This window comes from Symphalangus syndactylus, chromosome X (genome assembly GCF_028878055.3).
Source record: "Symphalangus syndactylus isolate Jambi chromosome X, NHGRI_mSymSyn1-v2.1_pri, whole genome shotgun sequence".
Classification (NCBI taxonomy): Eukaryota; Metazoa; Chordata; class Mammalia; order Primates; family Hylobatidae; genus Symphalangus; species Symphalangus syndactylus.
In genome coordinates this window covers 110,584,670-110,612,517 of record NC_072447.2, presented here as the reverse complement: position 1 = coordinate 110,612,517, position 27,848 = coordinate 110,584,670, and the positions used below count along the sequence as shown (strand labels likewise).

General features: G+C 35.1%; 1 protein-coding gene across 3 annotated transcripts in view; it reads right to left on the bottom strand.

Annotated features, from left to right (window-relative positions):
* The window catches only part of RADX (RPA1 related single stranded DNA binding protein, X-linked), a 69,075-nt gene that overhangs the window by 14,474 nt on the left and 26,753 nt on the right, over positions 1 to 27,848 (bottom strand). For 2 of the 3 annotated variants that reach the window (XM_055268601.2, XM_063634723.1), the window contains 4 exons: positions 27,047 to 27,207; positions 26,017 to 26,177; positions 18,503 to 18,576; positions 3,711 to 4,001 (listed from right to left, as the gene is read on the bottom strand). In XM_055268601.2, the coding sequence (XP_055124576.1) occupies positions 3,711 to 4,001; positions 18,503 to 18,576; positions 26,017 to 26,177; positions 27,047 to 27,207 (687 nt within the window). The remainder of the gene's footprint in view (positions 1 to 3,710; positions 4,002 to 18,502; positions 18,577 to 26,016; positions 26,178 to 27,046; positions 27,208 to 27,848) is intronic. The other variant, XM_055268602.2, reaches the window with a different exon arrangement.

Here is a 27,848-nt window from a genome sequence, read left to right as displayed (position 1 = left end):
ACAATACTTCATGATACATGAAAATATGAGATTCATATTTTAGTGTACATAAATGTACAGCCATGTGCATTCATTTACATATTGTCAATGGTTGCTTTCACATTAACACAGCAGAGCTGAGTAGTTGCAAAAGAAATTGTATGGCCTGTAAAACCTCAAACATTTACTACTTGGCCCTTTACTGACCAAGTGTGCTACCTTGTATAAGATACACTTAAAGTCATCTTTCAGTTTTAGGATTCTACCTTTTAACAAATAGCACAGTAATAAGAGATTTATTCCTCTCTTCTGAGTTTATTGCTCATGTCCATGCTTAAAATATATACAAACCATTTGTGTGATCTTATAATACAACTTGGGTTCATACTTTTCTAAAAGATATGACAAATTCAGCACTTTCACATCCGATATTCAGCTCTCATTCTAAGTAGTACTTGAAGTATAGATGTAGATAGTACTTGAATGAATGAAGATATGAATATAGATAGTACTTGAAGTATAGACAATGTATACTTCAAGAACTACTTAAAGCACAGTAGTTTTCAACCTTTAATCTGTTAGTTTATACCTGATGGACAGGATGTGTGCTTGGCAGTGGCATTCTCTCTGTGGCAATAAGTCTCTCTTATGAATGGAGTAGACTGAATGGGCTGCTTCTCTAGTGTGTATCAGAATTCTAAGAAGTATGAGTAGGCCTCTTGCAGATGACTTTGATAAGCTACCCCTTCCCACCAAGACTATGAGAATCACTGGATCCAGTACCATTTATCCCAGCCCTCTAGGTTTTATCCCTCCATTAAGTTAAACTATTAGAGCGTGAAGTAATTGCATTATATAATAATAAAGTGAAAATATATTCCTTTATAGAAATGCTTTATTAAGGTATGACTAATGATTATACTGATTAGGTATATTAAAATGTTGATCCACGAAGCAACTATCTGAAGATCATTTACATAACTTTTTAAAAAAACTACAGTTGAAGTTTCATACAATTAATTCAGACTTGAATTTTGTTTGAGAGAAAAAATAGCAGGGTTCCTATATATAATTGTTTTCTCTGCAACAGATGATACGTTTAGAGAATCAGGAGATCTGCTTTCTAATCATGGCCTGGCTTTTACCTAGCCAAGGGTAAGACTAGAAGATATCCAAGGTTGGCTGGGCGCGGTGGCTCACGCCTGTAATCCCAGCACTTTGGGAGGCCGAGATGTGCGGATCACGAGGTCAGGAGATCGAGACCATCCTGGCTAACACAGTGAAACCCCATCTCTACTAAAAATACAAAAAATTAGCCGGGCGAGGTGGCGGGCGCCTGTAGTCCCAGTTACTTGCGAGGGGGAGGCAGGAGAATGGCGTGAACCCCGGGGGGCGGAGCCTGCAGTGAGCCGAGATCGCGCCACTGCACTCCAGCCTGGGCAACAGTGACCAAGGTTTTATTTGGCTTTAAAATTAAATAACTCATCAGAAAAAAAAACAATTAACAACTAAAAAAAAACCCCTTCTCCCTTCCTGCCAGAAAGCACAGAAAATTATTGCCAGTAGTAGAAATTTGGTTACTTGCAAGTACCTAGTAATACCTACTTTTGTGCTTCCTTTAAAATGTTCTGTTTTGTTTCATTCATAAATGGCTTATTTTCCACTGTCTTTTAACTATGTAAACCATCCTTGGAAAAATGTAGGATATAAAATTTATATAGAAATAGCATACTTCTAACATGGATTAAAGCTAGTGGGAAGAATGATGAAATTTCCTTCTTCACATTTGATTCCTGCTTTTAGCTGACTCATAGCCAAAGCTACACAAGTTTATAATTACATGTAATACAGCTGAGAAGTCTTAGTCAAGCTGTTTTAACAGAGCACTAACACGTTAAAAGTAAGAAAAAAATTTAAGTTCTATGTTTCTAGATGAACTCATCATTTCCATGGTTACCTTTTTAATTTTTAATTTTGTGGGTATATAAGTGTATATATTTATGGGGTACATGAGATAGTTTGATATAGGCATGCAATATGTAAAAATCACATCAGGGTAAATGGGGCATCCATCTCTTCACGCATTTATCCTTTGAGTTACAAATGATGCAATTATACTCTTTTAGTTATTTTAAAATGTACCATCAAATTATTATTGACCATAGTCACCTTATTGTGCTATAAAATTGTAGGTCTTATGCATTATTTCTAAATTTTTGTATCCATTAACCATGATTATTATTTTTTTGATGGATGGGAAATTTTGCTATAATTTTTTTTCCTAGATACAAAACTAAAGTTGATGAACTACTTGAACAGACCAAGTAATACATTCTAGTGAAAAAGCATTTGAAACTTAGGTCTGTGATTGTCTAATGGAGTCAGTGAGAATTCAGACTTTTCACAGATTACATACATACTCACATGTCTGTACATATTTATATGTGAGGAGGTAGGGAAGAGGGATTGGGAGAGAATAAAAGGGAAAAGAGAATCTTGATAAATGTCAAGGCAATTCATCCAAGGACTGCAAATGTTAGCACCACGCTCTCACCAACTGAGCTAACCGGCCAAGATGTCCAGTACTACAAATGTAAAAATCCATGAACTACATTATTTGGTCATTAAGTTAATTTGCTAATAATTTTTTCCTCATTCCTTCATTTTAAGGTAATAAGACCTGGTACTAAGATCTTCCTGTGAAACACAAATGCATTGTTTTGCTTGACTGTGAGAGTCATTTTAACTAAGATTTTGTTTTAGAATTTTTTTGTGTGTAAATTTTTCATCTTTCTGAAACAAAAAAAAAATCTAAGTTTTAAAATGTTTTGACTTCTTTAAATTTCTGTAAGTTCCATCGCTACCTCTCAATTTTGAAAAACCTGGGTAAATCAGCTTATTTTCTCTTATCAGACAAAGGAAGTTTTTTCAATAACTTATTTCTAGTCAACCTCAGTTACTTGATTATTTTATTATCTTGAGGGTCTAAACAGAACTTTTTTTTTTTTTGTAGGGGCTTCTTTTGATTAGTATTCTTTCTTCTCTTTAACTTACACTTTACCATACAGTGGTTCCGATGAATGAAGAAGCAGAGAATATAGGCAAGAAAGTGGTGGCTAAGGGAGAACAGAAGCTGCCTTAGAAGTAGTCAGATAGTCATGAATGAGGAAAATTCCCTTAGTTCTTCCATTCTTCTCTCCCCAGATACTTTCCAAGGACTTGCCAATGTTTAGAAGCACACAATTAGAGCTTCATTTATTCCATAATTTGTTAGGTAACATGGGGTACCTTAAAATGGCGCCGTACCTTAAGATGCGGCCGGTTCCGGGTTCTTCTCTCCTCCTTGACCGGGCACTGTCTGAACCCGCCAAAGGAGGGCCAATCAGAAAGAAGCATCTCCCGCCTTCCCTTGGGCCCGCCCCTAGCCCAATCCACGTAGGCCCAAGGGATATAAAACCCAGCACACCAGCAGCCCTCTCTCTCTTCTCTTCCTTCTCCTTGCGTGGTGCCTCTTGATACCTCCAATAAAGATCTCTTGACCACGACCGGTGTAGTTTGGTCTCCGCCCGGCCCCTTTCATAATTAGTGCTCCATTCCTTTTGTTGGAGCCAAACAAGAACTTCCCTTGGGCTTAATGTTTTTGTGGGAAGGGCTTAAATTTTTAAAGCAAAATAGTAGGTATATTTAAAATATGTTAAATTAATGATATTCAAAAAGAACAGTGAACTTACCTAGTATGGTTACTTCAAAATGTCCAAGGCTTCGGGCGCTCTTAAAATCATCAAGTTTTGGGGGCCTTCCTTCTGGTGGTACATATTTCGCAGGCTGAGAATTATACTGCTCACTAAGAAACTTCCTGTGTTCAAACATAAATTTCCGTGGAATACTTTCAGGATAAACACGGCTGTAGTGTAGGTGATCTATTAAGCCAAACTTTTTCTCTCTCCACAGCTGACTCTCCCATCTATCACTTATAGTTTTTCTGGCTTTCCCTTGCAGACTAGCACTTATATTTGCTCGACCTGTTAAAGACACAAGGAGATAGACACAATTGATCTATAAACTAATCAAATCAAGTCATTCACTGCAAAAAAAAAAAACACAGATTAATGAGGAAGAGTTTAAGTAACATTAAAAATCAAACCACCACCTACAAAATATAAAATGAATACACAAAAGAAAATTCTTGTTAAAGTGAGGAACTAAATTCACTTTCAAAATAAACTTTTACTGTAAAATACTAAAGTGACATTGTTTTCTCTGTTGTTGGAATTATGTAGATTTGTAATTACCTTCTTTCTACTTTTTCTAAATGTTCTAAATGCTCTTAAACGTATATTCTTTTTATATTCAGTGACAAATTCAAATTAAATCAAATTCGTGATTAGAGATCACTCACTCTTGGTGGAAATTTGAGCCTAAAATAAAATTTTATTAATCTCTGCTAAAAGTAAACTGAACAAATACAGTCTCCTTCTTCAATACTTCTCCCCTTCAGAGGGGCCATTTAGGGGTTGGGCATGGTGGCTCATGCCTGTAATCAGCATTTTTGGAGGCTGAGGCAGGAGGATCACTTGAAGCCAGGAGTTCAAGACCAGCCTAGTTAACATAGAGAGACCTGTCACTAATAAAAAAAAATTAAAACAAAACAAAAACAAAAAACAAAGGGGGGCCATTTATTTATTACATATGACACTCCTTTATGGAAAACAAAAAGGGAATGAAATTGAGATGAAAGACCACCTCAATTTTTGTTGTTCTCTATCATCAAATCAAATTATCATTTATGTATGATTAAAATCCAACACATTAAGTTTCTAATGCAGAATATAATTTATCCCTTATTGATATGGTTAGGCTTTGTATTCCTACCCAAAACTCATCTTGAGTTGTAATCCCCAGGTGTTGAGGGAGAGACCTAGTGAGAGGTGATTGGATCATGGGGGGTGGTTCTCCCATGCTGTTCTCCTGAAAATGAGATAGTTCCCATGAGATCTGACGATTTTATAAGTGTTTGACCTTTCTTCCTGCACACATTGTCTCTCTTGCCTGCCACCATATAAGACGTGCCTGGCATGATTGTAGGTTTCCTGAGGCCTCCCCAGCCATGTGGAACTGTGAGCCAATTAAACCTCTTTTCTTTGTAAATTACCCAGTCTCAGGCAGTCATTTATAGCAGTGTGAGAATAGACTAATACACATATACATTATGACATTCGTTCATCCATTCAACAAACAATTACAGAACATCTATTATGTGCCAGACACTGTGTTAAAGAATTTGGTACAAGTAATATTTTGATTAAATAATGTACCATAGTAGAATCGGAAACACTGTAAAATCAGAAAAAAAATTGATTTTGGAACAACAGTTCTGCTAGCTGAGATAGGCTGACAGCTTCAGAGTTTACCAAAGTTGCTGACTTTCTTTCTTGCCTATGTCCTGGTATTCTTATCCTAGCATAAAAAACCTTGCTGAGGCAGAAGGTGGCTGCAATAGCAAGGTTTCAGTATGGTTAAAATACTACTTCTGATTTTCAGACTTTATTACATATTCCCAGAGTACTTGCTTGGTTTCTTAAGCCTAGCTGGAGACTTATTGAAAATGCATTACAAGGTAAAGTATTAGTTTGAGTTGTAACGGAAGATGAAGAAGTTGAACACATACTTCTTACCAGGAATTTAAAATATTGCAATACTACAAAAGAGTTTTTTAAATTAAAAATTCAGTTGATGAACACACAAATTCCTATAATAATGATTGATAACAAAAGGGATAAAAAACTTAGTCACACATGAAAAGATCAAAAGGAATAAATCAAAGCTGAGAAAAAGAGTTAGTAGGACTAAATTGATGATTGGGAAATGACTTCATCTTTTGTATCTTCTAGAAATAAATCTCTTCTCAAACTAATAAAAGTACATAATCAGAAGAACAATTAGTAGCTATTGCAATGATCTAACCCATATTAAACATTCCTGTTTGACTTATTTTAGAATACAGCATGCAAAAGAAAAAGTGATATGCTATTCTAATTTTTAAAAATTAAGTACTTACATCTACCTTATAGAAAACAATTATATGATTGACTCGTTCGGAAAAAGCCAGAATATTTTCTATGCATATTTTCTTATTTGAGTGTTAATATTAAGGACTGCCAAGGTACAAATGTTTATATGAAAAATTCCTCTAAAGAAATATGCTTTATTTTTTTTATTTTAGTAACTGGGGACTACAATTACCTACCTCAATTATATCTTCATAATTAACTAATACAAATGGGTATGAAATCAATACAGGAGACATTGGCAGTTATTGGTTGTGAATAGTAACAAATCAAAGGCAATAAATAGGAAAGAGACAAAATATATCTAGAGCTCAGGTTTTTCTAAAAATAAGATGAAAATCATGAACTAGTTTTTTTGAATATTAATAAAATTACTATATGAAACATATTTTAAGCTTAATGCATAGCTAAAATATAGGTTAATTACTTAGCAAAAGTATATTTTTATATTTTACAATTGTAATTTTCATTCTATTATTTCAATTATCTATTTTACTCTTATTTCTGGTGAGATTGGTTCAATCTTTTAATGAGAAACATTTACATTTAGGTTGTAAGGTTAAAAAAAGAATGCAGTTCGAACGTATGTACGTAGGCATCGCAAATTTTTTTTTTTTTTAAATCTACTCCAAGCATTTCATTACATGGATAAGAGTGGTGGGTTGATAGAGGCAGGCTCACGCCTGTAATCCCAGCACTTTAGGAGCCTGAGGCAGGAGGACTGCTTGAGGCCGGGAGTTCAAGACCAGCTTAGGCAACATAGGGAGACCCTGTCTCTACAAAGTAATAATAATAATGATAATAATAATAATACTAATAAAATAAGCAGGCATTATGGCACACATCTATGGTTCCGTCTACTTGAGTAGCTGAGGTGGGAGGATCGCGGGAGCCTGGGAGTTCGAGGCTGCAGTGAGCCATGATCGTGCCATTGCACTCCTGCCTGGGTGACAGAGCAAGCCTCTGTCTCAAAAAAAAAAAAAAATGTGATGGGGTGTATGGAGGCATGGGGGAGGGAAAGGAGCTATTTTCTTTGCCTCTCCTTCTTGCTAGCAAGTATATAACAGGCTTTTTAAAGACTAGTGAAAGCCAGAGGCTACCTGTAATGCCTTGTGTTACTGTTAACTTTTCAAATGTATGTCTGAGTTACTAGATATAAGCACAAACCACACAAACATATAAATTGTATATTCACAAAATGAATGACTTTTGAATTTACAAGCATATAAAAAGCCAAAGCTATCATGAAACTACCTGGGAATACATTAGTGACCATGTTGACACATATAGATCTAATTCATTCATTAAAACTGCAATATAGTATTACAGTATATTAATATGCTGTATTTATAATCATATGTTAATTAACATTTAGCTTTTAATTTTCTCTATTATAAATAATTTTCCAGCGAACATCTTGGAATGTGTCTTCCTATGTGGCCAAAGACATAAATGGAATTTCTAGGTCACAGAGTGTAACACATTCCCAACAAATTAGGTATTGTCAAATTATTCTCAAATGGTGGTTGCAGCATATTTATTCTAAGAAAGGGGGGAGGTGCATGAGTCTCTCCCTAATACAAATGCCTACTCCAGCTGGAATACTGAGTTTGTTAAAAAGAGACAAGGAGTAGGTAATTGAGGGATCCTTGACTCTTCTCATTTCTCTACTTTAAATTTTTATCAATATCCAGTTATAGTTGATTGTATCAGAAATCTACTTTTCTGATATAAGTATAGACACTCAAGCTTTATTTTGTATGGTATGTACTTTTCCATCTTTTTATATCAGATCTTTACATTTAAATTGGTTTTCTTTTAGATGTTATATGGTTGGGTCTTACTTTTGTATCCAATACGATAATCTCCACTTTTTACTTGGGGGTTTTATGCTATTTATTTTAAATATAAAGGCATACCTTGTTTTAATGCACTTTATTGTGCTTCACAGATATTGCATTTTTTTGCAAATTGAAGGTCTGTGGGAACCCTGTGTTGAGAAAGTCTATTGGTGACATTTTTTTTTTTTTTTTTTTTTGAGACGGAGTCTCGCTCTGTATTGGTGACATTTTTTAAACAGCATATGTTCATTTTGCGTCTCTGTGTCACGTTGTGGTAATTATCACAATATTTCAAACTTTTAAATTATTATATATATTATGGTAACCTGTGATTACTGATCTTTGATGCTACTATTGTAATTGTTTTGAGGCGCCACAAACCACACCCATGTAAGATAGCAAACTTAATTGAAAAATACTGTGTGTGTTGTAACTGCCCCAATTACTGGCCATTCCCCTGTCTATCCTCTTTTCCTCAAGTCTCCCTACTCCCTAAGACAAAATAATATTGAAATTAGGCCAATTAATAACCTTATAATGTTTTCAAAGTGTTCAAGTGAAAGGAGAGTCACACATCTCTCATTTTAAATCAAAAGCTAGAAACAATTTAGTTTAGTGAGGAAGTCATGTCAAAAACCAAGATAGGCTGAAAACTAAGGCCTTCTGAGCCAAACAATTAGCCAGGTTGAGAATACAAAGGAAAAGTTCTTGAAGGAAAGTAAAAATGCTATTCTAGTGAACACATGAATGATAACAAACTGAAACAGCCTTATTGCTGATCTAGAGAAAGTTTTGGTGGTCTGAATAGAAGACCATGCTAGCCACAACAATATTCCCTAAGGCCAAAGCCTAATTCCTAGCAAGGCCCTAACCTAACTCTCTTCAATTCTATGAAGGCTAAGAGAAGCGAGGAAGCTGGAGAAGAAAAGTTGGAAGCTAGCAGAGATTGGTTCATGAGGTTTAAGAAAGACGCTATCCTGACTTACTAGAAATACCATCTGACCCAGCCAACCCATTACTGGGTATATACCCAAAGGACTGTAAATCATGCTGCTATAAAGACACATGCACACGTATGTTTATTGCGGCACTATTCACAATAGCAAAGACTTGGAACCAACCCAAATGTCCAACAACGATAGACTGGATTAAGAAAATGTGGCACATATACACCATGGAATACTATGCAGCCATAAATCATCATTCTCAGTAAAGTATCGCAAGGACAAAAAACCAAACACTGCATGTTCTCACTCATAGGTGGGAATTGAACAATGAGAACACATGGACACAGGAAGGGGAACATCACACTCTGGGGACTGTTGTGGGGTGGGGGGAGGGGGAGGGATAGCATTAGGAGATACACCTAATACTAAATGACGAGTTAATGGGTGCAGCACACCAACATGGCACATGGATACATATGTAACAAACCTGCACATTGTGCACATGTACCCTAAAACTTAAAGTACAATAAAAAAAAAGAAAAAAAAAAGGAAGAAGCTATCTCCATAACATAAAAGTGCAAGGTGAGGCAGCAAGTTCTGATGTAGAAGCTGCAAGTTATCCAGAAAATCCAGCTAAGATAACTGATGAAGGTGGCTACACTGAACAACAGATTTTCAATGGAGATAAAATAGCTTTGTATTGGAAGAAGATGCCATCTAAGACTTTCATAGTTAGAGAGGAAAAGTCAATGCCTGGCTTTAAATCTTCAAAGGACAGGCTGACTCTCTTCTTAGGGGCTAATGCAGCTGATGACTTTAAGTTGAAACCAATGTTCATTTACCGTTCCAAAAATCCTGGGGCCCTTAAGAATTATGCTAAATCTACTCTGCCTGTGCTCTAGAAATGGAACAAAGCCTCAATGACAGCACATCTGTTTATAGCATGCTTTACTGAATATTTTAAGCCCACTATTGAGAACTACTGCTCAGATAAAAAGATTCCCCTCAAAATATTACTGCTCATTGACAATGCACCTGGTCACTCAGGAGCTCTGATGGAGATGTACAAGGAATTCAATGTTGTTTTCATGCCTGCAAACCAAAACCATTCAGAAGCCCATGGATCAAGGAGTAATTCTGACTTTCAAGTCTTAATTCTTAAGAAATGCATTTCATAAGGCTATAGCTACCATAGTGATTCCTCCGATGGATCTGGGCAAAAGTGAAAACTGAAAACCTCCTGGAAATTTGAAAACCTTCTGGAAAGTATTCACCATTCTAGATGCGATTTAAAGTATTTGTGATTTATGGAAGGAGGCCAAAATATCAACATTAACAGGAGTTTAGAAGAAATTGATTCTAAACCCCATAGATGACTTTGAGGGGTTCAACACTTTAGGGTAGGAAGTAACTGCAGAAGTGGTGGAAATGGCAGGAGAGCTAGAATTAGAAGTGCAGTCTGAAGATGTTACTAAATTGCTGCAATCTCATCATAAAACTTGAATGGACGAAGAGTTGCTTCTTACAAATGAACAAAGGTGGTTTCTTTGAGATTCAATCTATTCCTGGTGAAGATGTCGTGAACATTGTTAAAATGAAAATAAAGAATTTAGAATATTACATAAGCTTAGCATAATAGATAAAGCAGTGGCAAGGTTTGAAAGGAGTGACTCCAATTTTGAAAGAAGTTCTACTGTGGGTAAAATGCTGTCAAACAGCATCACATGCTACAGATAAATCTTTCCTGAAAGAAAAAGTCAACTGATGTGGCAAAATTTATTGCTGTCTTATTTTAAGAAACTGCCACAGCCGATTCCTCAAGGATCTAGAACTAGAAATACCATTTGACCCACCCATCCCATTACTGGATATATACCCAAAGGATTATAAATCATGCTGCTATAAAGACACATGCACACGTATGTTTATTGCGGCACTATTCACAATAGCAAAGACTTGGAACCAACCCAAATGTCCATCAATGATAGACTGAATTAAGAAAATGTGGCACATATACACCATGGAATACTATGTAGCCATAAAAAAGGATGGGCCGGGTGCGGTGGCTCACGCCTGTAATCCCAGCACTTTGGGAGGCCAAGACGGGTGGATCACGAGGTCAGGAGATCGAGACCATCTTGGTTAACACGGTGAAACCCCGTTTCTACTAAAAATACAAAAAATTAGCCAGGCGTGTTGGCGGGTGCCTATAGTCCCAGCTACTCGGGAGGCTGAGGCAGGAGAATGGCGTGAACCCAGGAGGCGGAGCTTGCAGTGAGCTTAGATCGCGCCACTGCACTCCAACCTGGGGGACATAGAGAGACTCCGTCTCAAAAAAAAACAAAACAAAAACAAAACAAAACAAAAAAACAAAACAAAAAAAAAAGGATGAGTTCATGTCCTTTGTAGGGACATGGATGAAGCTGGAAACCATCATTCTGAGCAAACTACCGCAAGGGCAGAAAACCAAACAGCATATGTTCTCACTCACAGGTGGGAATTGAACAATGAGAACACTTGGACACAGGGTGGGGAACATCAAGCACTGGGGCCTGTCGTGGGGTGGGCGGTGGGGGGAGGGATAGCTATAGGAGTTATACCTAATGTAAATGACGAGTTAATGGGTGCAGTACACCAACATGGCACATGTATACATATGTAACAAACCTGCACGTTGTGCACATGTACCCTAGAACTTAAAGTATAATAAAAAAAAGAAAATCTGAAAAAAAAATAAAGCTGACAACAACTTAAAAAAGAAAAAAAAGAAACTGCCACAGCCATCAACATAAGGCAAGACCCTCCGCCAGCAAAAAGACTATGACTCACTGAAGGCTCAGATGATGGTTAGCATTTATTAGCAATACAGTATTTTTAAATTAAGGTATGTACATTTTTGGATATAATGATATTGCATACTTATTAGAATGTAAACATCACTTTAATATGTACTGAAAAACCTAAAAATTTGTGTGATTTGCTCTACTGCGATTTTCACTTTATTCTAATGGTTTGGCACCAAACCCACAATATCTCTGAGGCATGCCTGCAATTAACCATGGAAGGACTTAAATTTGCTACTTTTCTATTGTTTTTCTTTGACTCATCTATTCCTTATATCGATTTTCTCTTTTCCTGCCTTCTCTTGGATTGAATGTTTTAAAAAATAATCCCTTTGTAGATTCTGGATATTAGCCTTTTGTCAGATGGACACATTGCAAAAATTTTCTCCCATTCTGTAGGTTACCTGTTCACTCTGATGATAGTTTCTTTTGCTGTGCAGAAGCTCTTTAGTTTAATTAGATCCCATTTGTCAATTTTGGCTTTTGTTGCCATTGCTTTTGGTGTTTTATTCCTAAGTCTTTGCCCATGCCTATGTCCTGAGTGATAGTGCCTAGGTTTTTTTCTAGAGTTTTTATGGATTTAGGTCTTACGTTTAAGTCTTTAATCCATCTCGAGTTAATTTTTGTATAAGGTGTAAGTAAGGGGTCCAGTTTAAGTTTTCTGCACATGGCTAGCCAGTTTTCCCAACACCATTTATTAAATAGGAAATCCTTTCCCCATTGCTTGTTTTTGTCAGGTTTGTCAAAGATCAGATGGTTGTAGATGTGTGGTGTTATTTCTGTGGCCTGTGTTCTGTTCCATTGGTCACTTAAACAAATTTACAAGAAAAAAAAACAACCCCATCAAGAAGTGGGTGAAGGATGTGAACAGACACTTCTCAAAAGAAGACATTTATGCAGCCAACAAACATATGAAGAAAAAACTCATCATCACTGGTCATTAGAGAAATGCAAATCAAAACCACAAGGAGATACCATCTCATGCCAGTTAGAATGGTGATTATTATAAAGTCAGGAAACAACAGATGCTGGAGAGGATGTGGAGAAATAGGAATGCTTTTACACTGTTGGTAGGAGTGTAAATTAGTTCGACCATTGTGGAAGACAGTTTGGTGATTCCTCAAGGATCTGGAACCAGAAATACATTTGACCCAGCAATCCCATTACTGGGTATATACTCAAAGGATTATAAATTATTCTACTATAAAGACACATGCACACGTATGTTTACTGAGGCACTGTTCACAATAGCAAAGACTTGGAACCATCCCAAATGGCCATCAATGATAGACTGGATAAAGCAAATGTGGCACGTATACACCATGGAATACTATGCAGCAATAAAAAAGGATGAGTTCATGTCCTTTTCAGGGACATGGATGAAGCTGGAAACCATCATTCTCAGCAAACTAACACAAGAACAGAAAACCAAACACTGCATGTTCTCACTAATAAGTAGGAGTTGAACAATGAGAACACATGGACACAGGGAGGAGAACATCACACACTGGGGCCTGTCAGCATGTTGGGGGCTAGGGGAGGGATAGTATTAGGAGAAATACCTAATATAGATGATGGGTTGATGGGTGCAGCAAACCATCATGGCACACATATACCTATGTAACAAAACTGCACGTTCTGCAAATGTATCCCAGAGCTTAAAAGTATAATAAAATAAAATAAAATAAAAAATAATCCCAATAAGCCCTGCTATTGATTAGCTACACTTTTTTTTAGTGTTTTCTCTAAGGTCTATAATATACAACATTAACTTACTACAATCTACCTTCAAATGATGCTATGCATCTTCATGCATGTAGTGTAAGAATTTTAGAACAGTGTATTCCATATCCCCTCCAGTCATCATGCTATTTTTTCATAACACTTTACTTCTATATAAACTATAAACTCCACAATATATTATTATTATTTCTGATCTAAAAGAAAAATGAGAAAATATATTTTATTTTACCCACCTATTTACTATTTCTAGTGCTTTATCTTCCTTTACTTAGATAAAAATTTCCATCAGGTGTTATACGTTTTCTGCCTGAAGAACTTCCTCTAATATTTTTCATTGTGTAGGTCTGGTGGTGATGAATTCTCTCAGCTTTCGCAGCTTTTGTCTTTATTTTGCCTTTATTTTTAAAAGTTATATTCATTGTGTATAGAATTCTAAGTTTACAGTTTTGTTTTTTTTTTTTTGACAGAATCTCACTCTGTCACCCAGGCTAGAGTGCAGTGGTGCAATTTTGGGTCACTGCAACCTCTGCCTCCTGAGTTCAAGCGATTCTCCTGCCTCAGCCTCCCAAGTCACTGGTAATACAGGCATGCTCCATGATTATATAATTTCTTAAGAGACATCTGCTGTCATGCTTGTCTTTGCTCCTTTGTGACTTATGTGTATTTTTTTCTTTTCTCTTTCGCTTCAAGATTTCATTTATCCTGGTTTTCAGTGGCGGTGTGTGTGTGTGTGTGCGTGCATTTAATGATGTTTTTGTCTCCTTGTTCTATTATTTTAAGAGGAGTGCACCATGATTGTTATGTGCATCAACTGCTCTTTTAAAATCCACCAGGTTATTTACCTTTTTAAAATTATATTATATGTTATATACATTCATGATGGTTACTGTATTCTTAGTGGAATGTCCATTTATCATCCTATATATTCTATATTGTCCCTATTTATCTTTACTTATAGTTTTTACCTTAAATTCTATTTAATTCATATGAATATTGCTATACCACTTTTCTCTTGGTTAGTATATATCAGGTATATATTTTGCCATTCCTTTATTTTCAATCTTTTATATTATTTTGCTTAAGTATGCCTCTCTCTTAAAAAAAAATTTCTTTTGAGATGGGTTCTCACTATGTTGCCCAGGCTGAAGTGCAGTGGCTATTCACAGACACGATTATAGCACGCTACAGTCTCAAACTCCTGGGCTCAAGTGATCCTCCTGCCTCAGCTTCCTGAGTAGCTAGGACTATAGATGCACGCCACTGCACCAGGCTTAAGTGTGTCTCTTATATGTGGGATGTAACTGGATTAATTTTTAAGATTGAAATATGAAAGTTTAATATGTTTACATTTATTGAAATTGTTGATAATTCAGAATTATCTCAGCTATATTATTTTGTGTTTTATCTTAAAAAAAAAAAAAGAGAGATGGAGTCCAATTATGTTGCCCAGACTAGTCTTGAACTCCTGGCCTCAAGTAATCTTCCTGTCTCAGACTCCCCAAGTGCAGGAATCACAGACATAAGCCACCATGCCCAGCCCATGTTTTATCTTAATCATGCTTTTTCTTTGCTTTTTCCCTCTTTTTTCTACCTTTCCTGCCCTGAAAAATTTTTCATAATTCCTCCCCTTTTTTTCTGTGCTGCTTCAGAAGTTACACATTCTATCCTATTCTTTCAGCTTGATCTTAAATTTTTAACTCACATGTTTAAATTTACAAAGCCTGCAGTATATAAATCTCTACTATTTTCCATAAAGATACAATGATCTTAGAATGCTTTAGTTCTCATCTTTCCATCTATTTCACCTTAAATAGTATTTTCATTCTACTTTGTTTCAAATCCCATGAAATAATTCATTACCATAGTCATTAATTTCTACTGCATATATTTATTTATATTTGCCAATATTTTACTAACTTCTTTGCTTACCATTGCTTCTTACATTCTGATATTTCCTTTTGGTTTGATTTTCCATCTCTCAGAATTCTTTAGTAATTCTTTCATTGAGACTCTACAAGTAATAACTCTTTTAGTCTCTGACTATCTGAAAATATCTTTATTTCACCCTCACTCTTGCTTGATTGTTTAGGTAGACATAAAATACCAGGTTAGGAATTATCTCAACACTCTGAAGACATTTCACTGCCTAAAGCATTGTTGTTTTTGGGAAATTTTTCCGTCTAATTTTGTTTTCTTTGTTGATAAGTCTGTCTTTTTTTATCTCTGGTAATTTTAAGGATGTTTATCTTTGATGCTCTGCAGGTTCACTATCATGGTCTGTATCATTTATCACATATCATATGTCTAGATACAGATTATTTTTATTCTACGCAGAATTCACTGTGATCCTTCAATTTAATAATTCATATATAGATATACAATTTTGAAAAAATACCCTCTTCAAATACTGCTTCTTCCTAACTATCTCTGTTCTGTCCTCCTGAACCTTTATTAGATATAAATTGGACTTTCTCATCCTATCCACTATGTCTTTCAACTTGTATTTTACCTTTCTAAACTCTTTACCACTCTCTGGTGTGATTTCATCAGTATCTCCAAATACACTAAATTATTTCTTCATCTGCATTTATCTATTATTCTACTCATCCTCTACTGATTAAGTGTGTGTGTGGATATCTTTTTCACATATGTCAGTTCTTTCTTCATACTGATCTGTTTCCAACTTACTGACTTTTATTTATTCCTTTAACTTTTTAAACTTGTTTATTTTAGAGCTGGATGTGGTGGCTCACACCTGTAATCCCAGCACTTTGGGAGGCTGAGGCTGGAGGATCACTTGAGGCCAGGAGTTTGAGATCAACCTGGGAAACATAGTGAGACACTATCTCTATAAAAAATTATAAAATAATAGACGTATGTTTAAAAGCCTCTTTCTGATTGGCCTAGTATTTCTAGCTTCCGGGGTATAAATTCTTCCATGTGTTACATCTGATCACATTGCCTTTCAGTAGTAGCTCATTTCCTTTGGAAGTTTGTAATTTCTAACCATGAATCCATTTTCTGTAGATACTGTTTTCCAAGGGAATCTCAAGCACCCTAGGTTACAAGAAACCTCCCTTTTAGGAAGTTTCACAACTGCCTTTGTCTAGACCTTAGGGTCTTGATTTCACTGATTTTGGACCAGATATTAGTGTTAACTTCTTAGTTCAGTAGCCTCACCATTTTAATCATGTTAACTGCAACCATACTTCCATGCTGCACAGGTCTGGGATTCCACTTTCTCTCAGATGACTTTTTCTTACCCATTGCCCAGGAGATACAGGAAGTTCTTTGATACCTCTCCACATTGATGGTCACAATTTTTCTGCCCTTCTGCAAACTTCCAAGTTTACATTAGTTTTACTTCTTCACAAGTAGGAGGTCTGTGGTCTGGACTGTCCTTCCCATGTGGTTATTATACCTCAGCCCATGAAAATTAAGGCCTCTATCTAGTTCTGAGACGTCCATGAACACTTTTAGTTTTGGTTCCTACTCACTATTAAATTTAAATTCCTTTTTTGTTTCTGGCACCTGGTGATTTTTCATTCTTGTTTAGAGCTTGATTGGATACTTATATTATAATGTTTTTCTTTTGTGGGTTTTCAATCGGCCAGATTTACCATAAGGCAATCCCTCCTTTTGCTATTGGTCTGTCAGGCTATTCTTGGATTTATTTCTTTCTCAAGCCTAAGACTCAATCAATTCTATCTTTCAATTTTAGTTAGCAAGTGAATGATTAACTTATATCTGAACAAGAGCTTTCTCCAAAACAGCATGGAATAGGAAGGAAAAGTTGAAATTAATTTCAAATAACCACTTCCCATGAGATAAACAAAATGTGTCCATAAAGCTCAGCACAGTGCCTGACACATAAATGCTCAATAAATGGCTGGTACTACTATTATATAATTGTGAGAAGTACCATATTATCTTCTGTAGGTAAAAGAGAGGGGATAATCTTAGCAGATGCTAATATAAAAATCTGTATGAAGTTTAATCACCAAGCTGACAAGCTGAAGAATAGAATTTAATTGCTTTCTCGGATATTAAACAGAGAATCACAAAACCTGGGAGCAATTATGGTTTTCTCTCTCATTTTCAGAATTTAGAGTCCAGGAAAGATCCATTGTCTGAGGAACATTTTTTTTAATTCAAATTATGCTTAGCTGGGAAAAATAATCTTTTTCTCCATAAGTCCCTAAATTACATTTTTTACTGAAATCATCTAAAGTGCTTGAAGCTTTTGGACAAAGTATTCGGCCTTATAGAGAATAATCAATCTAGAATATGACATGAGAAATGAATAAAAATCTACTATTAACTAACCCACATAAATCTAATAGGTAAGCACAGATGTTTCTAAAAGGATTTATAATGTTTAGAATGGACTTGTTCACAGTGCCCCAATTTTATATCATGTAACAATCAACAAAAGTATCATGTAACAATCAACAAAAGTCATATTTAAATACTTTGGAAAGGTTCGTTGAGACATCAAATTTAAAAAGGTAGTATTCAATAAAATGACAGTATCACTTTTGTCTAGGTGGAGGATGAAGACAAAATAACACCAAAAGCAAAGCCAGGAAATAAAGTGCTAAAAAGTCTAATCCAGAGAGATGATACCTGATAAGATCTGACTTAAACCAAACCATTCTACGGACACCCCACCAGAAAAAAATTGTATTACGAAATCACTTCAGAAATGAGGCCAAAGTTCAAACCAGCCAACCCAATAGCAAAGAAAGAAGATACAATTTACTTTTAAGAGTTATCCATATTTGTTGTCAATTAAAAATTAAGCTTCCTACTTATTCTTCCATTAAAAATAGTACATTTGAAGAGATATACTATTACTAATGAAACAGACTGGTAAGTATAAGTTTGTTTATAATTACTTTCACTTTTGGGATGATACCAAATTGATCAGTACACTTCTGACAGTGACCTAAGCTAATATTGCTATATGCAAAGCATACATTCTAAGCATGTATTACCTGTGCTTAGTAATTAAATAGTAATCTTCATAGAATAATGTTTCATAAAGTTTTCATAAATAATAATAACAAATAGTAACATACGGTTGAAGATGCTTGGCATGCCTGGTTTAATTCCCTTTGTTTGTACAGAAGCTCCTGGTTGAGGTACAGCAACTCTATAAAGGATAAGAAGAGTATAACCAATCGTTATAAAAAGAGCCTCAAATGAAAAACGAATCAACTAGTTCTATTCAGAATTTATTTTAATTCAATAAATTTAGAAAATATACAGGTTAAGTTTGTTGAATAATACATTAAAATACACTAACAATTATGAAAAAATCCATATATAAAACAACTCAAACACTGCAATAGATTTAAATTTTAAGGATTATTCCATAAAAGGGAGCATTAATTTTATTAAATATTACCTGAAGATAATATTTTTATTCTTTATGACAGAAATTTAAAATTTAGTGCATACACAGCAAACAAAATAATCAAAGTGAAGAGACAACCCACAGAATGGGAGAAAATATTTGCAAACTACTCATCTGACCAGGGATTAATAACCAGAATACACAAGGAGCTCAAACAAAACTGTAAAGGAAAAAAGCTAATAATCTGATGAAAAATGGGGAAAAGATTTGACATTTTTATGAGAAATGACATTTCTCTAACAGACATTTCTCAAAAAAAGACATATAAATGGCAAACAGGTATATGGAAAGGTGCTCAGCATCACTGATCACCAGAGAAACCCAAATCAAAACTACAATGAGACATCATCTCACCCCAGTAAAAGTGGCTTGAATCCAAAAGACAGGCAAATAACAAATGCTGACAAGAATGTGGAGAATAGGAAAACCCTGTATAATGTTGGTAGGAATGTAAATTAGTATATCCACTATGGAGACAGTTTGGAGGTTTCTACAAAAATTAAAAATTGAGCTACCATATAATCGAGCATCCCCCCTGCTCGGTATACACCCAAAAGAAAGAAAATCAGTATATCAAAGAGATAGCTGCACTTCCATGTTTGTTGCAGCAGCTTTTACAATAGCTAAGGTTTGGAAGCAACCTAAGAGTCCATCAACAGATGAATGGATAAAGAAAATGTGGTACATGTACACAATGGAGTACTATTCAGGCATAAAATGAATAAGATCCTGTCATTTGCAATGACATGGATAGAACTGGAGATCGTTGTGTTAAGTGGAAATAAGATAGGCAATAAAAGATAAACATTGCATGTTCTCACTTATTTGTAGGAGCTAAAAATTAAAACAGCTGAACACATGAAGATAGAGAGTAGAAGAAGAATGGTTACCAGAGGCTGAGAAGAGGAGTGGGGGAGTTTGGGAGAGGTATGGATGGTTAATGGGTACAAAAATATAGAAAATGAATAAGACCTACTATTTGATAGCACAACAGGGTGACTGTAGTCCATAATAACTTCACTGTACATTTTAAAATAACTAAAAGACAGTGTAATTTAATTGTTTGTAACACAAAGGATAAATGCTTGAGGGGATGGATACCCCATTCTCCATGATGTGATTATTATGCATTGTATGCCTGTATCAAAACATTTCATGAATGCACCTAACATATCCTTACAAAAATTAAAAATAAATAAGTAAAAATAAAATAAGTGCAATGGCCTAGTTTTTATGTTTTCTTTGTTCAAAAATTATGGGAAACAATCTGGCCTGCCATTCCAGTTTTATTTCATAGTTTTTTATTAGTCCCATGGTGCTTTAAACCTTCATGCTTTTCTTTCTGCCTGGAACAATCCTATGTCCCCTTTCATTTGCCTGGTTAACTCCTATTCATCCTTCAGGATTTAACTCCAGCATAATTTCCTACAAGAAGCTTCCCTCGATCTCTTGCCAAGGCTAACTGCCCCTTGTATATGCTATTACAGTATTGTGAATAAACTTCTATCATGGCATTCACCATATCATATTGAAATTACAGGTTTAAAAGTCTGTCTCTTCCACAAACAAGACTTAGCTATCTATGAAAGTATGAACTCATCTTTATCAGTTACATCTGCTATGACCCTATTTCCAAATAAGGTCATATTCAGAAGTCCTGAGGGTTAGGACTTCAACGTATGAATTTTGTGGGGACACAATTCAACCCATAAGTCTGCCCTCTGGTCCCACAAAATTCCTGTCCTTCTCATATGCAAAATAGGTTCACCCCATCACAACAGCCCCAAAAGTCTTATCCCATAGCAGCAAAATCCATTGATCTGTTGCTTATAAGAAACATACTTTACCTATAAAGATACATGTAAACTGAAAATAAAAAGGTGGTAAAAGATATTCCATGTCAATGGAAACCAAAAAACCGTAGGAGTAGCTATCTTTATATCAGACGAAATCAATTTCGAGACAAAAACAATAAGAAGAGACAAAGAAGATCACTATATAATGATAAAGGTGTCAATCCAGCAAGACAATATAACAATTTTAAATATGTATGCACCCAACACTGTAGCACCCAGATATATAAACCAAATATTATTAGAGCTAAAGAGACAGATAGGCTGCAATACAATAATAGCTAGAGACTTCAACACTCCACTTTCAACACTGGACAAATCTTCTAGACAGAAAATCAACAAAGAAATATTGGACTTAATCTGCACTGTAGATCAAATGGATCTAATAGATATTTACAGAGCATGTAATCCAACAGCTGCAGAATACACATTCTTTTCCTCAGCACATGGATCATTCTCAAGGATAGATCATATGTTAGGTCACAAAACAAGTCTTAAAACATTCAAATAAACAAATAATATCTAGCACCTTTTCTGTCCACAATGGAATAAAACTAGAAATTAGTAACAAGAATGATTTTGGAAACTATACAAATACATAGAAATTAAACAGCATGTTCTTCAATTACCAATGTGTCAATGAAGAAATTAAGAAGAAAATTGAAAAATTTCTCAAAACAAATGAAAATAGAAACAAAACATAACAAAACCTAAGGGATACAGCAAAAGCAGTAGTAAGAGGGACATTTACAGCTATAAGTGCCTCCAACAAAAAAGAAGAAAAACCTCAAATAAGCAACCTAATGATGCATCTTAAAGAATTAGAAAGGCAAGAGCAAAACAAACCCAAATTAGTGGAGGAAAACAAGATCAGAGCATAAATAAATAAAATTGAAATGAGAAAATCAATACAAAAGATCAATGAAGCAAAAAGCTGCTTTCTTGAAAAGTTAAACAAAACTTACATTTAGCCAGGCCATGAAAAAAGAGAGAAGATCCAAATAAATAAAATGAGAAATGAAAAAAGAGCTTTTACAACTGATACTGCAGAAATTCAAAGGTTCATTAGTGGCTACTATGTAAAACCATATGCCAATAAAATGGAAAATTTAGAAGAAATGGACAAATTCCTAGACACATACAACCTACCAAGATTGAACCAGGAAGAAATCCAAAACCTGAACAAACCAATAACAAGTAATGAGATGGAAGTTGTAATAAAAAGTCTCTCAGTAAAGAAAAGCCTGGGATCCAATGGCTACACTGATGTATTCTCCCAAACATTTCAAGAAGAGCTAATATCAATCCTACTCAAACTATTCAAAAAAATGGAGGAGGAAGGAATACTTTCAAACTCATTCTGCAAGGCCAGTATTACCCTTATAACAAAACCAGACAAAGACACATCCATAAAAGAAAACTACAGGTCAATATCTCTGATGAATTTTGATACAAAAATCCTCAACAAAATACTAGCAAACCAAATTCAACAATATATAGAATGATCTCTCATCACGACCAAGTGAGATTTATCCCTGGGATGACAACATGGTTCAACATATGCAAATCAATGTGATATACCATATCAACAGAATAAAGGATCAAAACCATACAATCATTTCAATTGATGTTGAAAAAACATTTGATAAAATTCAATATCCCTTCATGATAAAAACCCTCAAAAAGCTGTGGATAGAAGGAACGCACTTCAACATAATAAAAACCATATATGAAAGACCCACAACTAGTATCACACTTAGTGGGGAAAAACTGAAAGCCTTTCTTCAGATCTGGAAGACAACAAGGATGCACACTTTCACCCCTGTTATTCAACATGGTACTGGAAGTCCTAGCTAAAGCAACCAGACCAGAGAAAGAAATAAAGGGCATCCAACTTGGAAAGGAAGAAGTCAAATAATCCTTGTTTGCAGAGGATATGATTTTATATTTGGAAAAACTTAAAGACTCCACAAGAAAACTACTAGAACTCGTAAAGTCACTAAAGTTGCAGGATACAAAATCAACATACAAAAATCAGTAGCATTTCTCTATGCCAAAAGTGAAAAATGTGAAAAAGAAATAAAAAAGTAATCCCATTTACAACAGCCACACATAAAATTAAATACCTAGGAATGAATATAACCAAACAAGTGAAAGATGTCTATAATGAAAACTAAAACACTGATGAAAGAAATTGAAGAGGACATTCAAAAATGGAAAAATACTGTATGATCATGTATTGGAAGAATCAATTTATTACAATGTCTATACTGCCCAAAACAATCTACATATTCAGTGCAATCCCTGCCAAAATACTAATGACATTCTTCACAGAAATAGAAAAAACAATCCTAAAGTTTAGATGGAACCACAAAAGACCCAGAATAGCCAAAGCTATCCCAATCAACTTATGCAAATCAATGTGATATATCAACAGAATAAAGGATCAAAACCATACGATCATTTCAATTGATCAACACACAAATCCACACACCTAAAGTGAACTCATTTTTAACAAAGGTGTCAAGAACATACACTCGGGTAAAGACAGTCTTTCCAATAAATGGTGCTGGGAAAACTGGATATCCATATTCAGAAGAATGAAACTATATCCCTATCTCTCGCCATATATAAAAATCAAATCAAAATGGATTAAAGACCTAAATCTAACACATCGAGGTATGAAACTACTACAAGAAAACATTGGGGAAAATCTACAGGACATGATCTGGGCAAAAATTTCTTGAGTAATACCCCACAAGAACAGGCAACCAAAGCAAAAATGACAAATAGAATGACATCTACCCATCTGACAAGGGATTAATAACCAGAATATATAAGGAGCTCAAACAACTTTATAGGAATAAACTAATAATACAATCAAAAACGGGCAAAAGATTTGAATAGACGTTTCTCAAAAGAAGATATACAAATGGCAAACAGGCACATGAAAAGGTGCTCAACATCACTGATCATCAGATAAATGCACATCAAACCCATACAATCATTTCATTTGATGCTGAAAAAAACATTTGATAAAATTCAACATCCCTTCATGATAAAAACCTTCAAAAAGCTGTGGATAGATACCATTTTACCTCAGTTAAAATGGCTTAAATCCAAATACAGGCAATAACAAATGCTGATGATGATGTGGAGAAAAGGAACTCTGTACACTGTTGGTGGGAATGTAAATTAGTACAACCACTATGGAGAACAGTTTGGAGGTTCTTCAAAGAAACAGAAAATTGAAATACAATGTGATCCAGCAATTCCACTGCTGGGTATATACCCAGGAGAAAGGAAATCAGTATACCAAAGAGATATCTGCACTCCTATGTTGTTGCAGCACTGTTTATAATAGCTAAGATTTGGAAGCAACCTACATATCCATCAACAGATGAGTGGATAAAAAAATGTGATACATATACCCAATGGAGTACTATTTAGCCATAAAAATGAGATCCAGTGATTTGCAACAACATGGATGGAACTGGAGATCATTATGTTAAGTGAAATAAGCCAAGCATAGAAAGATAAACATTCCATGTTCTCACCTATTTGTGGGATCTAAAAATCAAACAAGTGAACTCATAAAGGTAGAGTTTAGAAGGACGGTTACCAGAGGCTGGGAAGGGTAGTAGGGGGTGCGGGGAAGTGAAGACATTTAATGGGTACAAATAAATAGCTAGAAAGAATGAATAAGACCTACTACTTGATAGCACGTCAGAGTGACTATAGTCCATAATAACTTAATTGTACATTTAAATGTAACTAAAAGAGTGTAATTTGATTGTAATACAAAGAATAAATGCTTGATGGGATGGATACCCCATTCTCCATGACATTCTTATTTCACATTGTATGCCTGTATCAAAACATCTCATGTGCCCCCATAAATATATATGTACCTACTATGTACCCACAAAAATTAAAAGTTAAAAAATTTTAAAAAATAAATTAAAAATTTTACCTATTACTTATTCACAACCAAAAACTGCTGTGCACCTGGGCACACTCTAAAAGATTGGAATTTTTAAAATCTTAAAATCCAAAGTGATTCTGCACTCTGCTTTATGAGTGTTTGGGCTTTCCTGACACTTTAAAGAAACCAAAACTTCCAATCATGTACAATTCATAATGTATGAATGTTTTGTAGTAAAGACCCATGCTTAAACAACTGGTAAGCAAATGTAAGCTATAATGTTCTTGTTGTTCAAGAAAATGGAAGAATGACCTTGGGAGTGAGACTACCTCCTTGGTTTCAGAGGACAAGGGCTCCCTTTTCAATTCCAGAGGGTGGGTTCATTTCCTTGGTTCCAGAGTGTAGGGCCATCACCCAGTGTTGTAGGAGTGGGGATGCTACCCCAGTGAGCCCAGAGGACATAAGACTGTGGCAAAGAGAATAATTCTGAAGCCTTAAAAACTAATGCAATTTATTTGCCTTGCTAGGTTTTGGAGCTGCTTGTGACCCATGATCCCCCTTTTCCTTCCAATTTGTCTCTTTCAGAATGGGATTGCCTATCCTATACCTATCTCATCACTGTATTCTGGACAGATAACTTGTTTGATTTTATAGGTATACAGATGCAGAAGAATTTTGCCCCAGGATAAATCACCTGTTCATGGATGGACGAATTACATTCATATGAGATTTAGATGAGATGTTGGATTAGAATTGATGCTGCTATGCGATAAGACTTTTGGGGATGTTGTGATGGGGTGAACCTATTTTGCATATAAGAAGGACAGGAATTTTGTGGGACCAGAGGGCAGACTTATGGGTTGAATTGTGTCCCCACAAAATTCATATGATGAAGTCTTAACCCTCAGGACTTCTGAATATGACCTTATTTGGAAATAGGGTCATAGCAGATGTTACTGATAAAGACGACGTCATACTAGATTAGGGTGGTCCCCTAATCCAATATGACTGGTATCCTTATGAAAAAGGTGAAATTTGGACACAGACACTACACAGAGAGAACTCCATGTGAATATGAAGGCAGAGATTGAGGTGATGCTTCTATAAGTCAAGGAGTGCCAAAGATTGCCAGCACACTAAGAGGCTAGGAGAGAGGCATTGAACAGATTCTCTCTCGCAGCCCTGAGGGAACCAATGCTGTTGACACCTTGATCTTGAACTCTATCCTCCAGAACTTTGAGACGACGAATTTTGGTGTTTAAGCCACTCAGTTGTGGTATTTTGTTATGGGGGCCCTAACAAATTAATACAGCTTCTACGATAATTGCTTATTTTACAGGGTAGAGATAAACCAAAAGAAAAAATATATTTTACATATACTTAATACAAATGACTTACAGATTAGCGTGTGGGCCTTGAAGAATTCTTATTTTATTGCTCAGACTCAAATTTGTAGATGTAGTTTGAGAATTCACAGGCTCATCATCTTGATGCCGTTTACCATTTCTTTCTTGAATTTCTACTCTAGCTGCTTGAGAGGTCGACGGTCTGTTAGCATTCTAAAACCAATAATTTAGAGAAAACACTTTATGCTAATTCACAATTATTAATCTCATAAAAGACTACAATTTTAGTTTATTCATTTTTCATAATCAAGAGTTCTGGCAAAACTTTTCAATCATAACAGTGCTTTTATGAAAATGATTAAATCTAATCCATCTGTTATTAAAATATTTTTAAAAGGAAGACAAACAAAAGTCCTTCTTATACTACTATCTGAAAAGCTGGATTAAACACTTATTTCCATATAAATAGTAGTAGTCCTAGACATAGTGTTTAAAAAGATAAACTCATGGGAAAAATTAACTTGTTTGTCTTGATTGTGCCAAGATTCCAGAAGTGGCGCCTTCTATAATACTAAACTATTTGTTCTAGAAGAGTTATAGAACCTGGGTAAGACTACTATGCCAGATATAGAGAAAACTTCCCATGAAAGCTTTCCTGTAGTACTGGCCTGGACAAAAGGTAGGAAATTAATATAGTCATAGATACCAGCTAGAAATTTAAAACACCCACGATAGCCTCAAATTACACAGAATGCAAAAAAAGGATACCAAGTTTTGAGGGCCTTGGGAAATGTCAGGAGGCTATAATCATTATTGGCTTAGTCTGCCCCCAAATAAATGACACAAAAAGGAAACAAACAAAAAACTAAAAATATTAGGTTGGTGCAAAAGGAATTGCGGTTTTTGCCATTACTTTTATAGGCAAAAACCACAATGCCTTTTGCACCAGCCTAATGTTTTCTCTTAGGCTTACATTATGAAGAGTCAATACACGTGAGTTCTGAATAAAATGTAAAAGGTACCAATTGCAATCATAATCACAGTGCTTTCAGAGAAATACTATTAATTCTCTGGCACCATACCCGAAGTGTTTCTGATGCTGAGGCACTTTCAGTCGCACTGCTATGGGGGATATACTTTATAGCAGTAATTATCCCCTGAATTGCAATGCGCTTTTGTTCCCTATACTGCAAGTCTTCAATCTCCTTCCTGACTTCACTTATAGCTGTCAAGAGCGACTCAACTGCAAAAGAGTAAGTCCAAGAAAATTGTAAGTTTTAAAGAACTGAAATGATAAAAAATAAGAATTAGATTTGCAATGTAATTTCACAACACAAAATTATAAACTTACTACATTAACTGTGAGACACTGTGTTTATATCTGGCATCCTTTTATATAATTTTGTGAAATAGGCAAAATACTTTTATCAGTTAAATTTGAATACAGGCTTCCACTCTGTACCCTTCGTTTGCAAAATAAATTTTGCATATTAAATGCAATTTCCATATTATATTTCAAACTATAAAGTGTTGCCTAGCCACTGCATAGAAAAACACATTTTAATTATTTCAAACACTATTACATATTGCTAGTATTATGATGTATAAGAGGATGCCAATATTTAGATGATAGGTCGGCATTTTAAAGTTTCTCTTTTTTTCGAAAACCATGCAATTATCTCATAGCTTTTTAAAAAAGAACATGCTTGTGTTAAACTTTTCAACTGTCATATATTAATTCTACTGAAAAGTATATTAATAGTAGGCTTCTCATCAGTACTTCAATTCCAAATTCAGCATCTCATTTATTTTGGCATCATTTTATATTTAAAGATAGCATTCAATTGTGTTAAACACAATATATATCATTCCACAAGAGTCGCA